The sequence below is a fragment of the Myxine glutinosa genome, chromosome 2, assembly GCF_964187855.1.
Source record: "Myxine glutinosa chromosome 2, kmMyxGlut1.1, whole genome shotgun sequence".
Lineage (NCBI taxonomy): Eukaryota > Metazoa > Chordata > Myxini > Myxiniformes > Myxinidae > Myxine > Myxine glutinosa.
The window spans coordinates 239,559,322-239,574,881 of NC_136262.1; the positions used below are offsets into that span (position 1 = coordinate 239,559,322).

The 15,560-nt window shown below is 43.5% G+C and overlaps 1 protein-coding gene across 1 annotated transcript; it reads right to left on the reverse strand.

Moving 5' to 3' along the window:
• Positions 1-3,126: 3,126 nt before the first annotated feature.
• Positions 3,127-11,149, reverse strand: LOC137420723 (phosphoglycerate mutase 2). The gene is made up of 3 exons (XM_068106045.2): positions 10,616-11,149; positions 7,163-7,343; positions 3,127-3,889 (listed from the first exon to the last, which is right to left on the reverse strand). The coding sequence occupies exons 1-3, from the start codon at positions 11,024-11,026 to the stop codon at positions 3,723-3,725; spliced, it is 759 nt and encodes a 252-aa protein (XP_067962146.1). The 5' UTR covers positions 11,027-11,149; the 3' UTR covers positions 3,127-3,722.
• Between the last annotated feature and the right edge of the window lie 4,411 nt (positions 11,150-15,560).

A 15,560-nucleotide genomic window follows, 5' to 3' on the forward strand; every position in this document is an offset into this window, starting at 1 on the left:
ACTTTGAGCTGTCAGCGTTCGTATTTGATCAATAGGCTCACTACATGGGCAACAAGCCTCGGAAATTGCTGAAACACGATGCTGTACCGACACTTACCGGTTGGTTTGAAGCCAGGCTCCTGTGTTCCAAGTTCAGCTAGTCCTCAAGTAGTTATCTATATTACTAGAATACTAGCAGAGCCTACCTGTCGCTTCGCTGATGGACCAATTAGTCATCCATTTTGCCAAAATTTGCTATATTGGTTCACTGTGTCTATACTGAATCCGTAGATTGCAATAAAATCAACCAGCAAATGGGAATATTTCATCAGTTTATGAAGTAACCGCAGGTCGATTTATTGTTCAGTTGGTCATGGTGGCTTGTTTGTCATATGCCCTGAGGGCAGTTTGCATCCTTGTAAGATACCTGATCGATCTCGCAGGAGCGAGATACTTCACCAGTCTTCTACATACATGTTATTGTTCTCATAAAGTGGTCCACAACATGGTGACAGCCAATGGATCCTGCTCATCACTTCGCTGATGGGTTTATTCAAAATACAAAGACATCTGCATTTCTCATCCCCCTCCCCTCATCTCCCGTTCACCTCATCCCCACCCACCCCCCTTCCCACCACCCTTCTTGAGGAGGTTCAAGCTCCTGAACTCCTGGGTCAAAGAAACTCAAACTCCTGGGTCTCACGACCAGCTATGATATATTTCTTGGGTAGTATAGACATACAGGTAGTGGAAAAAAAATGAACACACCTGGGTAAATGAGGGACATCAACAAAGCAATAGCTTCCACACGTGGCCCATGCGTTAGTTAAGCAAACAACATCCCAGCATGCTTAGGATCATGTATAAAAATGCTGCACAGGCCTGGTTGCCTATAATTATGGCTAGCATCACTGCAGGAGACTCCCCCCCCCCCCCCCCAACTTCCCCAGCCGCAGAGCACGTGTGGTCATCCAATGGTTTGATGAGCATGACACTGATGTTATCCATATGTCATGGCCTTTCAGTCACCATATCTGAACCCAATCGAGCATTTATAGGATATTCTGGAACAGCACCTGAGACAGTTTTCCCCATTTCTATCAAACAGGTGTGAGTTGATTGACCTTCTCATGGAGGAATGGTGCTGCATCCCTCCTGCAGAATTCTAAATGTTGGTGGACTCTGCCACAGCAGACACGGGCCGCACATGATAGCCAAACACCCGATTTAACTAACTTTACATTGGTATTTCCATTTTTTTGCCTACTTACTGTACTGCCACTGCACTACCTCATCTAACAAATCAGAAACTACTTCCTATGACATTAAATTTGTTAAACATGACGTCACTTTAGTAAATCTGTGCTGGCTTTCTTTAATTTGTTTAAATGGCTACCCAGCCAATTCCTACTCAATATCTCCAAAACCTTCCCCACCACCAGAGTTAAACTAACAAATATATCGTTCCCCAATTCTTCTCTGGATCCTTTTTAGCTCACATGGAATGTAGTTCCGGGGAGTTTATACAATGGCGCGTCGTCCATCCGTCAGTCTGTAAACACTTTGCAACTTCTTCACTGAAACCGCTGATGGGATTGTGACCAAACTTGGCACAAATGTTTTTTTTGTTGTTTTTTTGTATACAAAGTCAAGGCTCATGTAAGAGCTGAGAAATGAGAGCACAAATAATAATAATAAAGGAGTCATATAGCCCCATCAAGCAGAGTAAACTACCCTCATGGCGCTTAAATGATGTTTGATATGTTGCAACTAAACGTTTGTTCACGGCATTAAAAGACTGGGCGGGGGGTGGGGGGAGGGGGGTCGAGCAGGGGTCAAAGTGGATCCATGTTTGACCTCCCCAAAATAGGAATTTGTTTTTTCCTCTGAAACTACAGCAAAATATTTCAATGAAACTTGACCACAACCTTTACGACCCACGATGTACCAAAGTTTGTTCATGGCATTTATTTTAAAAATAAAATAAAAATAAACCGGGCTCCAAGGGAGTGGGAACGGGGAGTGTATTTGCTTTATTCTCAGAAACTACACATGCAATTCTGATGAAACTTGACCACAACCTTAATCACCCATGATGTACCAATGTTTGTTGAGGGCATTAGAAAAATTGGGGCCAAGGAGGTTGCTCCCTCCAAAATAGATTTTTGTTTGTTTAAATTCTTATTACCTCATGATTCTACATGCTGCCATGTCTTCTAGCAACCATCGACATTGTTTTAAAATACCATTAGTCGATGTAGTATACTGCTTTATTCTACCAGGTGAGCACCCAGGAGTATTGCCCCTATTTATTTTTTTTTAACTTGCATTCGTTACTCCAAATCCTCTGGTACCTGTCCAAGCTTGACATTGGTGAAAGTCCATGTATGCAGGAATTGAGGTTATGATCTGTCACATGGTGTGTTACTCCTGAAAATGCACCCACTAATCGATCAAATTTAATGGGCAGGTGAAATATCTGTGCACACTTGTCCTCTCCCCTCAACCTTCTCTGAAAGCAACAGTAAAATCCCTTACCAGCCCGATGGGTCTCAGCTTTAATACTAGAATTGGGAGGTAACATGGATACAACTGCCTTTTCTATATTTATCGAGCACACCCACCACACAGCTAAATTCCTAAAATCAAATTACCAATCATAAGTTAACTAAAAAGGAAAACAAAAGGAGCCAATAGATTGAACATCTCCCATGGATGGAGGCCTTTCACTGTTACGCAATATCTCAATTAAAGGTCACCTTAAAAAGTCACGAAAAAAAAAAAAATTAAGAGACGCTTCCAACTTGAGTGATTGTCTGAAATAATTTTAGGGTACCTAACCTTTGACCTGTTGAATCCAAAATCAAAACAATGAATCTTTGTATTAGTGCATTCTTGTGTGAAGCTTGGTGGAAGCTGAAAGTATAATGTGCATGCGAGGTCACAAATAATCCCAATAAGATGGATGGACACATTGACAACCCAAAACACCTCTGGCCTTTGCTTTTGGAGGCATAACAATTGGCTTCGATGAGGATGCGGGTGGCTTAATGGAGTTTGTTGCATACAACTTACACTTTATAGCCAAAACTACAACAAACCATCAAACATGGAGGGGGAAAAAAGCTGAAGAGCAAAACAAACCACAACCATTAAATGGGCTTTATTTTAAAGCCAAATACAGAGGATGACAACTCTAACAAGGGGTAACATTTGAAGATGAGAACAGGATAGTGCAACAGTTCCAGGTGAGGATGCATGCTGTGTATTGCAGTATTCCATTAGATGCAATATGTGAAAGGGAAATACCAATTCAAATTTATATCCTATAGAAAACAATCTGCTGTCAGTAGTTTTGTCGAAGTTTAAACTAAAGTGAAAGTTAACAGATCAAGTTTTAACAAAAGATTCAGGCAAAACAATGTGTGGGGACCTTCTATTTGAAAAGTATTCGAACCTAACATAATTTTCATGACGCGATAGAGGCATGTATGAAGAGCATTGCCCCGATCACCCAAAATCAAAACTCATCATTAAAGGTTTAACTAGTCATAGCAAAGGATCAGGTTAAACATTACATTTTTTTTTTTTTAAGTCACCATTAATACACCACACAACAAAGAGGGAACAGCCAGCAGCAGCCCAATGATGGAGCACTATTTCATAGAGATTGACAAGAGAAGCGGATGCACAGAGAAAGCTTCGCTTCCCAAACGAAAGCAGCACCTCATATACCCAGTCCATCACTTGGCCTTGCCTTGAGCGGCCACAGCCGCCATTGCTGCCTTAACAGTTTCCTTATCTCCCAAGAACTGTCGAGGCCCCATTGGCTTCAGGTGCTCATCCAAATCGTACACGATGGGGATCCCAGTGGGCAGGTTCAGTTCCATAATCTCTGCGTCGGTCAGGCCTACGAGGAGCACCAGGCATAAAATAAAGGAAGAGTCTCAGGGGAGATTGCACAGCATTTGGTCAGAGGGTTAAACTTGTCAATGGGAAGATCTTCCCTGGGAGGGAGGGGAGTAAAGATGGGCCAAAGTTGGGAGTGGTAGGCTGAGGATTCTTGTTGAAGTTGTCAGAATTGCATGTGTGAGTTTACTCGCAGTAAAAATGTAGTTGTGTGAACAGGTCACTGTGAGGGATGCTGGAGGGGAGCAAATCACCCTACAGATAATGTGCTAGTTATACTGAAAAATCAGAAATAAAGCTCAAAACATAAACCTTAAGCATCCTGCAGGAATATTTGGGGGACACAGCACAGATAGAGAAGGGAGCTAGGCCAGAGAGGAGTCGGTAGACGACAAAGACAGCCAAACTGCCCTGAAGAGAGTGAAAGGCCCTCAGAATCAGCTTCATCGTGGGAGATACCATGATCCTGAAAGCTTTGGTTTCTGCAGCATGAAGCCGAGCTCGGTGTGAGGCAGGAGCACCGGCCTTGAGGGGAGAGTCGTATTCCATCAAGCTGCGGATGAAAGCTTTGTAAGTGGTGAGTAGCTCAGTAGAGCTGAGTAAGGACTTCACTTGACGGAGGATGCCCAGTCGGCGACTGGCTTTGGAGGTCAGCTTGGAAATGTCGTTTTCCCAGGAAAAATCATGGCAGATAGTGAGACCCAAAAGCTTGAGTGACAGAACTTCTTCGAGAGGATTGTTCAGAAAGTAGATTGGAGGGTTTTCCAGACGGTCGTTTTGGAGAGACATATTGAGAGCGTGAGATTTGTCAGGATGGAAAGACATGTTCCACTGGTTTGACCAGTTTGTGATTTTATCTAGGTCTGCAGAGTCAAGAGGCTGCAGAATGCCGATCTGAGGGACGAGGAACGGAGCGGCAGAGAGTGGAGTCATCAGCAAAGAGAAAGAGCATTTTCAAGAGAGTCAGAGATCATTGATGAAAACCAGAAAAAGCACAGGGCCCAGAACACTGCCTTGAGGAACTCCAGCCTGGACAAGAAGTGAAGATGAGAGAATTCCATTTGGAGTGACACGTTGACTACAACAGGAGAAGTCTGCAAGCCATGTGTGGAGGTTTCCATGGATACCATAGGAGGAGAGTTTGGTGAGCAGGGCAGGGTGCCAGACCGTATCGAAGGCACGAGATATGTCAAGGGGGACAGCTCTGATTTCCTGTTTGGCGTTGAGGACCTCAATCCATTGTTGAGACAGTAGAAGCAGCACGTCCAGAGTAGTGACCTTGTCTGAATCCAAATTGATGATACAAGATCAAGCCATTGGAGAAGAGGAAGGATTTCATATCAGAAGCGATGATCGATTCCATGACCTTGCTGATTAGTCTCGTTGCAAGGAACTGTTTTTGAACCTTTTTTGTGTAAAGCGGTAATGTTGCCCGATTTCCAAGCAGATGGCAGATGACCTTGAGCAAAAGAGGGTGAAGAGAACAGAGAGAGGGTGAGATAGAGCGGCAGAGCAGAATTATGGACCCATGGGCCAATTCCCATTTATTTTTATTTCCCCTATTTCGGTCTTCCTCTACAAAATCATATCATGGGATTTGTGAAAGTGGAACACGAGGTTCACACATCCATTAAATCACATTTGCAGACAATGATTAGAAACAACAATGATCAATATTTCAGTCACATGACCTTGTACAATGACAGTTGAGAGATGGCTTCTGAACAGCATGAAAGTTGGAGAACATCAATGATCAATTATTATTTGTGGTTAAAAACATGTCAAGTTTAAAATGAGTTGGACATTATATTTGCCTTAGATTTTGGTTCACGCATAATGTTATATCAATGTGGAACACTTCAATCTTGTACGGTTCCAACTGTACGATAATTTAGTATAGAATACACAGCAATGGGATGGCAGTGTTACAAAATAATGCGACGGGAAGGACAGGATGGAAACGGTGCAACTATGGCATTGATGCTTTCGCTAACAGGGTTAAGCAGACCTTCATTTTTGAGAAGCGTGATGCAATTAGTACACTGAATAGGACAAAGGGAACAGTCGAGAGATGGGAGAAAACAACAGCAGAGTTGAAGGCCCAGATAAAGAGATTTGGACAAACAATGGGTTTGGTGAAATGAGGGGAAGGGAGAATGCATAGGGTGACAAGATGGATAAAGAAGGAAACTCGGGAGGAATAGCTTCATCGTTGTCATGGAAACCTAGGCAGAATTCAGCCAAAATGCCCAAACTTTACGGAATCAAACATGAATAAAACCTGCAAGCATCACACGTGGAAAGTTGGTGGTGACGAAAAACGGGTTGGTACAAATCGAAAGCAAGTTTTTGTTTTATTTGACGAGATTGGAACCCGGAAGTGAATGAATCTTTTGCCGAGAAGGAATGCAGACAGACAGAGGTGAAAACATAACCTCAATCCACCTTCTGTGGTGGAAGTAATGAAGTGACTTGAAAAAAAAATCACTTTGTAACGACTCAGCAGAATAGCCGTGAGGTACATGCATACCCACGAGTCGTATAGCCAGCGTTTGAATCTCAGCCAAAGTACAAATCACACTGGTGTTTTGCAGGCAATGCGATACATCAATGCGTGCCACTCCTCCGACAAATGTTAAACTGGGTGTCCCGTCTGCTAGCGTTAAAGATCTCACGACGTAATCCACGAAAAGGGAGTTCCAAACCCCTGAAACTTCTCCAGATGCTCCACACATGCCCCATCTCATCTTTCCAATCCTCCTCTTTCCACTCCTCTGCCATCTTCCTTGCTCCTAATCCCTTTTCAATTTGCCCTCCCCAGCTTCCCTACGTCATCCAAACTAGTGAAAAACTTTACATGCACATTATGCTTTCAGCTTCCATCAAGCTCTATTCAACACGATGCTTTGCCAATGGCAAAGCTTTGCCAATAGCCAATGGCATTACACTAATGTATAGTTACCAAACCTGTCACTGCTTTCAAGTGAAAGCAGTGCTATCCATTCGAAGCTGCAAAACAACTGTAGGTTTATAGCAGGGGCAGCATCAGATGGTAATCTCGAGGATGACCTTTCCCGAACGTCCCAAGTCGCACCATGGCAATTTATAGCTCCAGTTTGCTTGGTGGACACGATCTATTTATGCACAGTAACGCAATCCCTTTTGGCAGCCCTTCTAATACATCCAAATTAAGTCAAAAAGTTAAAGAGAAAAATGAAAAAAATTAATGCTGCATTCACAAATATTAGCAACACAAAAAAGGAAGACTGCTCACCTTCCAGGTGCTTCACTATTCCACGCAGGCTGTTGCCGTGCGCAGCAATCAGCACACGCTTGCCAGATTTGATGAGTGGTGCAATGTCATTATTCCAGCATGGAAGAGCTCGTCCAATGGTATCTTTGAGGCTCTCGCATGCCGGCATGTCGCTCGCCTTCACATCAGCATAACGCCGGTCCTGCAAATGCACACCCCCAACCTGTTCTTACCAGTGCTAGCACGCGTGGGGACCTTAATAGTAATGGATGAATGCATCAGGAGAAAAATTAAATAATCAGATACTATGGTTACAATACAAGGAAGGCGCGTTTTAACATTGCTTTGCGAATGCAAATATGATATTGGAAATGATAAATTCTGGCAGGTAAAAAGATGTGCTGGGGGATTTGCAACCTTATCATATTCCAACAACAAAACTATTCTGAGATAAAGTACTTCCAGACAGCAAATATATACATATATAGACATATATATATATATATATATATATATATATACAGGGTGAGCCAGAAATGGTCATTTTTGAAATTTGTGTGAAGGAAAAAAAAAAAATTGTATTTCAAAAGAAATTCATTCATGATATTGAATAACATAACATGCATTTTAATTATTTTTATTTTTTACTGATTTTTTTTTCTTTTTTCTGCAGGCAGAACGCGAGTGACCATGTGGAACTGGTCGGGTGCAGAACGCGCTTTCGCTATCAAAGCTTTTTACAAGAATAATGATGGAGCAACTGCTGCACAACGTCAATTCAAACTCCATTTCAATGTTCAACGTCATGGAAATGTGCCATCTGTTCGTGCCATCAAGCTATGGGTTCAGAAGTTTGAGAGGACCGGTTCAACTCGTTCACAGTGTGGTGTGCACTTTTGTCGTTCGGCATCTTAGGGCCTTACTTCTTTGAGAACGATAACGGAAATGCCGTCACTGTTACTGCAGCTCGATATACCGATATGGTTTCTAACTTCCTCTCCAGAGAATTAAACAGATTTGCAGAAGTGAGCCCAATGACGTGGTTTCAGCAAGATGGTGCAACCTCCCACACCGCCAGTGTCCATGACTACTGTAAGGGCGCCCTTTCCAAAGCATGTCATTTCCAGAAATGGCGATATTCCATGGCCAGCGAGGTCACCCGATTTGACTGCATGTGATTTCTTGTGGTCATATCTGAAGGACAAAAGTGTATGTTAACCGTCCACAAACTCTTCATGAACTTGAGGAAAACAGACGCGAAATCAATGATATCGACATGGCCATGTTGCAGAACGTCATGAATAATTGGCGGCCAAGATTGGAGGAATGTGTCAGACGAAATTGTGCGCATCTCCTAGATGTTCTTTTCCACAAATAAATGGCATGTTGTGTACTTCACTTTCTTGTAAGAATTTGTTTTGAAATACAATTTTTTATCTCCTTTACACAAGTGTTATTAAGCCTGGTGTTGGCTTAGCGGTTAGGGTGCCGGCTTGGGATCCTAGGATCCTGGGTTCGAATCCCGGTCGATTGCTGAATTAACGTCAGGGGGCGTTGGTTGACTGCAGCAATTAACTCAGCCTGTCATCCTTCCGACGTCGGCAAATCGAGTACCAGCTTGCTGGGATGAATGATCACGGTGTGTACCCCGATTTAGAATAGGTGCACCGCATCCCTGCGCATCGTAAGAGCGTGACCAAGGGTTGGCGTCAGGAAGGGCATCCGGCCATAAAAACATTGCCTCAAAACAGGGAACCATGATTGTCATGGGGCCCGCAAGGCTATCCCCAAATCTAGCGGGGAAAAATGGCCTCAAAACGATCATTCATTCTTTACACAAGTTATAAATAACCATATTTCTGGCTCACCCTGTATATATGCATATACAGGGTGAGCAGAACAGAAAAATTGACATCACTCACCTCCAAGCTCTCTAGTCTGGGTTTGAATCCAGGCAGCTACAAACCACCATCCTGGTGTTTCACAGGCAGGGCAATTCAATGTGTACATCTCTCGTGATTAACGTTAAACGAGCGTTCCGTTTACCAACATTGAAGATCCCATTGTGTCCTTGGGTAGAGAGGAGGTGATTTATCATCGGCACCATGAACAAATGACTAATTTGTGCCCTAACCGAACTCAATCAGGCCGAGTCAGCCAGTTCGTGAAATACTGGACTCAAAAATTCCCCTGGCCAAACCCACAAGACCGTGGGAATAATTGTGGCCGTTAAAGAAGTTAAAAAATTGGCAAAAACGTGATGCTACACAAAATAAAGTGCATCACAAGAAAATACAAAATGAATGAGCGTAGCAATCTCCAGCTATTGTGGAAACATCACTCCCAATTTTGGATTACCCTGTGCGAGTTAACCCACCAAACAACAATAAATCCTTTTTTTTTTGGTCTACATAGTCGAGGCTCACGAGATTCAATGAGTACACGGCAGAGAGTGCAGCAACACAAAGTGGAATACATTCCGACACAAAAATTCGTCTTTGTAACAAACTTCCTCATTGCAAAGAATCCACCGTTTCCTGTATGTAACCTTGTAGGCACCTCGAGCATGCATGGTCGATGGTATCTGGTGTTGGGACCTTCGGCCCAGGACAGACATCATATGCCCTCTTCGGCCCAAGTGGCCCACAAGGCTGCACTGCAGTCTGCCCCGTTTCTGGCCATCGGCCGGGCTTCATTTCACTAATAAACTCATTAGGACAGACGTACATTGTGGATAAGCTCACATTAGGGCACATTCGGCATCAAGTTTAATATTTAGAGTTTTAAAAGTTCATCCAAGTTAAAGCAGAGTTAACTAGAACGGCACTCAGTAGAGAGCATACCTCCGCCAGGTGAACACTTTACGTTTTGTATCCCCGAGTAGAACAGAAAAATCACAATACAGAATCACATTTAATCAAAATCATCCGCCCACATCTTTTTGACATATCCTGCTATGTATCGTTTTGGGCCATATCCCTCAATGGTGAAGAATCACTTTTTAAAACTCTAGTAGCCGGATCCGAATCCCGGATCCACTATAGTTAGACCGTGAGAGCGTCCGCTCAGATTCTGGTCGATGGTTTGATTCTGACCCTGTTGTGTCATGGAAGGTAGATTGCTGCTCGATTGGTATTTTATCACAAACAGGGACAGGTACACCACATATTGGTGGATTCGATTTTAGCAGGAGTATATATTTTTGTGGGTAGCCTATTGCTGTTGGTTGCATCATTGCTGGGAGCACAGCTGTGCCACTGATGCCCAATGGAGGTTATGGCACCAATATGCAATTTGTTCAGGATGCTGGAGATAGCTCGCCTACTCATTGCCAGGATACAGGGTCAAGACAAGACCTCGAGCGGTGTCAGGATTTAGTCCTGTGTGCTGCTAAACCGCACCCGATTCAGACATCCGTCCTCGAATGGAACCGACGGAGCGGTGACTTCTCTCACGGACACAGGTCACACGCACCTTAGCAATGATCTTGAAGTATGGGTGCTGGGCGTCCATGGGTGGTGGGGGAACGTCGAACGAGCGTCTCCAGATCTTGACCTGCTCCTCGCCATGCTTGGCCGCAGTCTCGGCTTTGTTCAGACCCGTGAGGCCACCGTAATGGCGCTCGTTGAGACGCCAGGTACGTACGACGGGGAGCCACATCTGGTCGGTGCCGTCGAGGATGTGCCACAGGGTGCGGACGGCGCGCTTCAGTACGGACGTGAAGCACAGGTCGAAATGCAGACCGGCCTCCTTGACGGCGAGAGCGCCGCGCCGCGCCTCCGCATCGCCCTGCTCGCTCAGGTCCGCATCGAACCAGCCGCAGAAACGGTTCTCCTGATTCCACGTGCTCTCACCGTGCCGCACGATCACGAGCTTGTGAACCATGGTGGGTCTCGTTTGTTTAACCGGATCGCCGACGTTCAAACCGCGAGCAAGGTCACGCAGGCAGGGAACGAACCTCCCGTGCGCGGCGCTTATATAGGCCCGCCCGTTCTGCGTGATGACGTCACACGTACTTTTATTTTCCCCTTCACTTGACTCCACGAGGCTGCCGTGACTGGGTTCAAAATTCGCAAACGGGTCTATACGTCTACATATTACGTACAGCTGAGGAGAGGAGTTAAATTGAGAAAAATAACCAACGGAGAATAATAATAATAATAATAATGCATTTATTTTATATAGCGCTTTTCAGGAAGCCCAAAGACGCTTTGACAGAGTGCAAAACATAATGCATAGCAAAACATAAAAACAATTGCAAAAAAGAAGAATCAATAGGGAAATATTCAAAGCACAAAGGAGGGAGAAGGAGAGGAGATAGTCAGGGGTTAGATGCTGTGGGTTAAATGTTGAATGCAGTGTTGAACAGGTGGGTCTTGAGTGATGTTTTGAATGTGGTGAGTGAGGAGGAGTCTCTGATGGTGTGAGGTAGCGAGTTCCAGAGGGTGGGAGCAGCGATGGAGAAGGCCCTGTCCCCCCAGGATCTAAATTTGGTCCGGATGGGGGGGGGGTCAGGAGGTTGGTACCAGCAGAGCGGAGGTTGTGGGTGGGAGTGTGTCTGGAGAGGAGGTCAGCCAGGTAGGATGGGGCCAGGTTATGGAGGGCTTTGTAGGTCAAGAGGAGGATTTTGTACTGGATTCTCTGGGAGATGGGGAGCCAGTGAAGCTTGTAAAGGACGGGGGTGATGTGGTCACGGGTCCGGGAATGGGTGAGTAGACGGGCAGCGGAGTTCTGAGTGTATTGGAGTTTATTGGAGAATACACGTCTCCAATCCTTCGTGCAGAGAATGAAGAATCCACGAGGGCGGTGACGAATGTGCTGCGGTCTGCGGGTCAAGGCGGTGGTGGCCGGTGGGGAAAGGGGAAGTGCGGTGGATTGGGGGAGGATGTGGAGGAATGAGAACACCTCCCTGACAAGGAAACAACGGGAATCTTTTTGGAATATAAAGGACAGTATTTCCAGAATGAGGACTATAGCAGCTGAAAATGCAAAGTCCGTCCACGTCCGCTTTGTATTCAGACATTCGTCATGACGAAGACAGCGAAACAATACAAAAAGATTCATGATTTTAGATGACCTTGACCTTTTGACCTCACAATATGCTTCAGTGACGCAATATGCAAACCATGTTCAAATTTTAAGTCAATCGGATGAAAATTGATCCTTTTATGACCTTAACCTTGACAGAACACAGGTTACACTCTGAATTGGGTCACTGACATTGATATGACTGACACATTCATATTTTATGCAACCTTGACCTTCTGATTTTAAAAAAAACAAAAAAAAAACAATTGGTTTCTTGCTTTTGATTGGTGAGCCAATTCAGTGACCCAATGTGCAATTTTTTTTTAATTTCAGGTCAATCGGATGAAAATTGACGATTTTATGCTGGTTGACCTTTGAACTTTTGACCAAATTATTAATTTGTCTTCTCCATCTTCTCATAATTAGGCTTTATTGAAAATTTGATGACAAGAGCTCAAATGGTAAAAAAAAAAAAAGTTGTAGCCCGGACAGATGCACAGACAGAAGTGATTGCAAAACCCCATCTCCAACTGCGCGGAGGACGAGCTAATTATGTCAATATAATCTTTTTCATAACTGAACTTCAAAGTACACATAGTTAATTTCTCCAGTTTTCATTTATTAAGAATTTCTGCCTGCAAAATTAAATTTGATAATCAACCAATGAAAAAGAAGATGAGAAACACTGTCATATTGCTATGTGATGAAGCACCTGTATCCCAGGTCAAAAATCCCATATAAATCAATAGAGAGCAGTCGGACATTTCTATGGGTCTCTGTTGTAAATCACAGTTTCTGCAGGAACCAGTAGAGTTTCCAGTAGAAACCAAATCAGATCCAGTTGGAACCAATAGAAACCATTAGAAGCAACTGGTCTGAAACCCATAGAAACCAAAAGAAACCTTTTAAGTTCAACTGGTCCTGTAGAAACCATTAAAGTTAACTGGTCTGAAAACCCATAGACCAACCAAAATAATTTAATTACAAGTCAGGAGACGACGATGGTTCACGGGCGAGCGGTATTCAATGACAAAGGACGGACTGTAACCGAAACAGGCCCGGAAATGTCAAAACGAAGGTTACTGACCTTGAAATGAGATAGAAAATAATGTATAATCAGTTATGAGGTTAGTTAGCTGCACAATACCGAAAATTCGGTGAAACATGAAATGAAAAAAAAAAAAAGTATATAAAAAATAAAAAAAATAAAAAAAAATGAAAAATCGAGCTCCGTGGGGCTAGACACATGACATTGGCCTAACCAAATACCGAAACCCCTGTCAGATTCCACCAAACCCCTCGGAGAAGCTGTAGCTTGAACTCGATTACCCCCTAACAAAACATCTTTTTCGGGCGTGGCTCCGCCCACAATGGGCGCAATACGCCCACTCTAGGCAGGACACAACTAGATCATGATATCAACCTCCCACCCAAGTTTCATCAAGATCGGATGATATCGTCGGGTAGTTATGCTGCGGACAGACAGACACACAGACAGACGCACACACGTGACGAATATAGTGGTCACTTGATAACTCGTGAACCAATATTTTGTAATAACCAAACAAAAACACACACAGTTCCATATTGAATGGAGCTCAGATTTCAGAACACTGGTAAAATTGTCGTCTGGTACGGTTCACCAGAGGATGTGGGTGCAATTCCCAGTCTGGGCTTGTACTTTTCCCCACATATGTCAATTGCTTATTTTCAATCCTGTTCATTTACATATTGGTATTATATTGGTCTCCTACTGGTCCCATTGACCTACTGTTTTTTATTGGTATTTTCTACTGGTCCAGAATTTCACTTTCCTTATTGAAACCAGTAGATCCTACTGGTCCAATTTCGTATGGGATTTTATGGGATTTGTCCTACTGGTTTTCTACAGGATTTTCGACCTGGGAAGAGGCTCCATATAGCAGTTTGGTAAATGGAAATCATCTTGCTCAAACTAATTTTCCTAATTATTTATCAATAACAATGCAGGTCCATTACAGCCTTTCACATGAGGATTATGGCAAATGAATAATTGAAGTTAATTAATTTTAATGATAAAATTAATTAACAGGAATAAAACATTGTCCAAAATAAATAGTTAATTTTCGTATTATTTTAGATTGTGCAGGATATCTGAGTAATGTAACCACATACAGTCACGTGAAAAAGTAAGTACACCCCATGTAAAGTTTTGACTTTTTCAACATATTTCAACATCCAGCTATTTGATCTTCATTTCAACAATATTGATAGATAAAGGTGATATAATATAACAAATATCATGAAACATTTACATTTTGTAGTCCATTGTATAATTTAAATGAACATAAATGCAAATTTCACATGTGGAAAAAGTAAGTACACCCTTGGCTCTAATAGGTGGTATTGCCCCCTTTGGCAGAAACAACCTCAAGTAGGCGTTTCTTATAACTGTCTACCAGTCTCTGACATCGACTGGGAGAAATTTTTGCCCACTCCTCCATGCAGAATTCTTTCACCTGTGCGATGTTTGAGGGGTTTCTTGCATGCACAGCTCGTTTCAAATCCCCCCACAACATCTCGATGGGATTTAGATCCGGGCTTTGACTTGGCCATTCCAGAACCCTCCATTTCTTTCTTTTCAGCCATTCCTTGGTGGATTTACTGGTATGTTTAAGGTCATTGTCATGTTGCAAGTTCCACCTTCGGTTGAGCTTCAACTCTCCGACAGATGGCCTCACATTATCCTCAAGCACCCTCTAGTACAATGAAGAATTCATAGTGGATTCTATGATGTTGAGCTGCCCAGGCCCTGATGGAGCAAAGCTGCCCCAAACCATAATATTTCCACCCCCATGCTTTACAGTTGGTATCAGGTTCTTGTGGTCAAATGCTGTCTTTGGTTTTCGCCAAACATGTCTTCGGGTACTGTGGCCAAATAGCTCTACCTTTGACTCATTTGTCCAGAGCACATTCTCCCAGAAGTGCTGGTCTTTGCCTCGGTGTTCATTGGCAAACTTTAGTCTTGCCCTGATGTTCTTTCTGGACAGCAAAGGTTTCCTCCTGGCACACCCCCCATGGAGATCAAATTTGTGCAGCCTCTTTCTGATGGTAGACTCGTGCACTTTGACATCAACAGTGGCAAGAGCTACCTGTAGGTCGCGTGATGACATTCTGGGGTTCTTAGAGACTTCTTTCAGCATCTTGCGGTCTGCTCTCGGGCTGAACTTGCTGGGGCGGCCTGGCCTGAACAAGTTGGCAGTTGTTTGGAATCTTCTCCACTTGTCGATGATCTTCCGGACAGTCGAATGCTTGATTTCAAATTGTTTTTGAGATCTTTTTAAATCCCTTCCCAGACTCGTAGGCATCTATAACCTTCTTTCTGAAGGCATCAGAGAGCTCTTTTGATCTA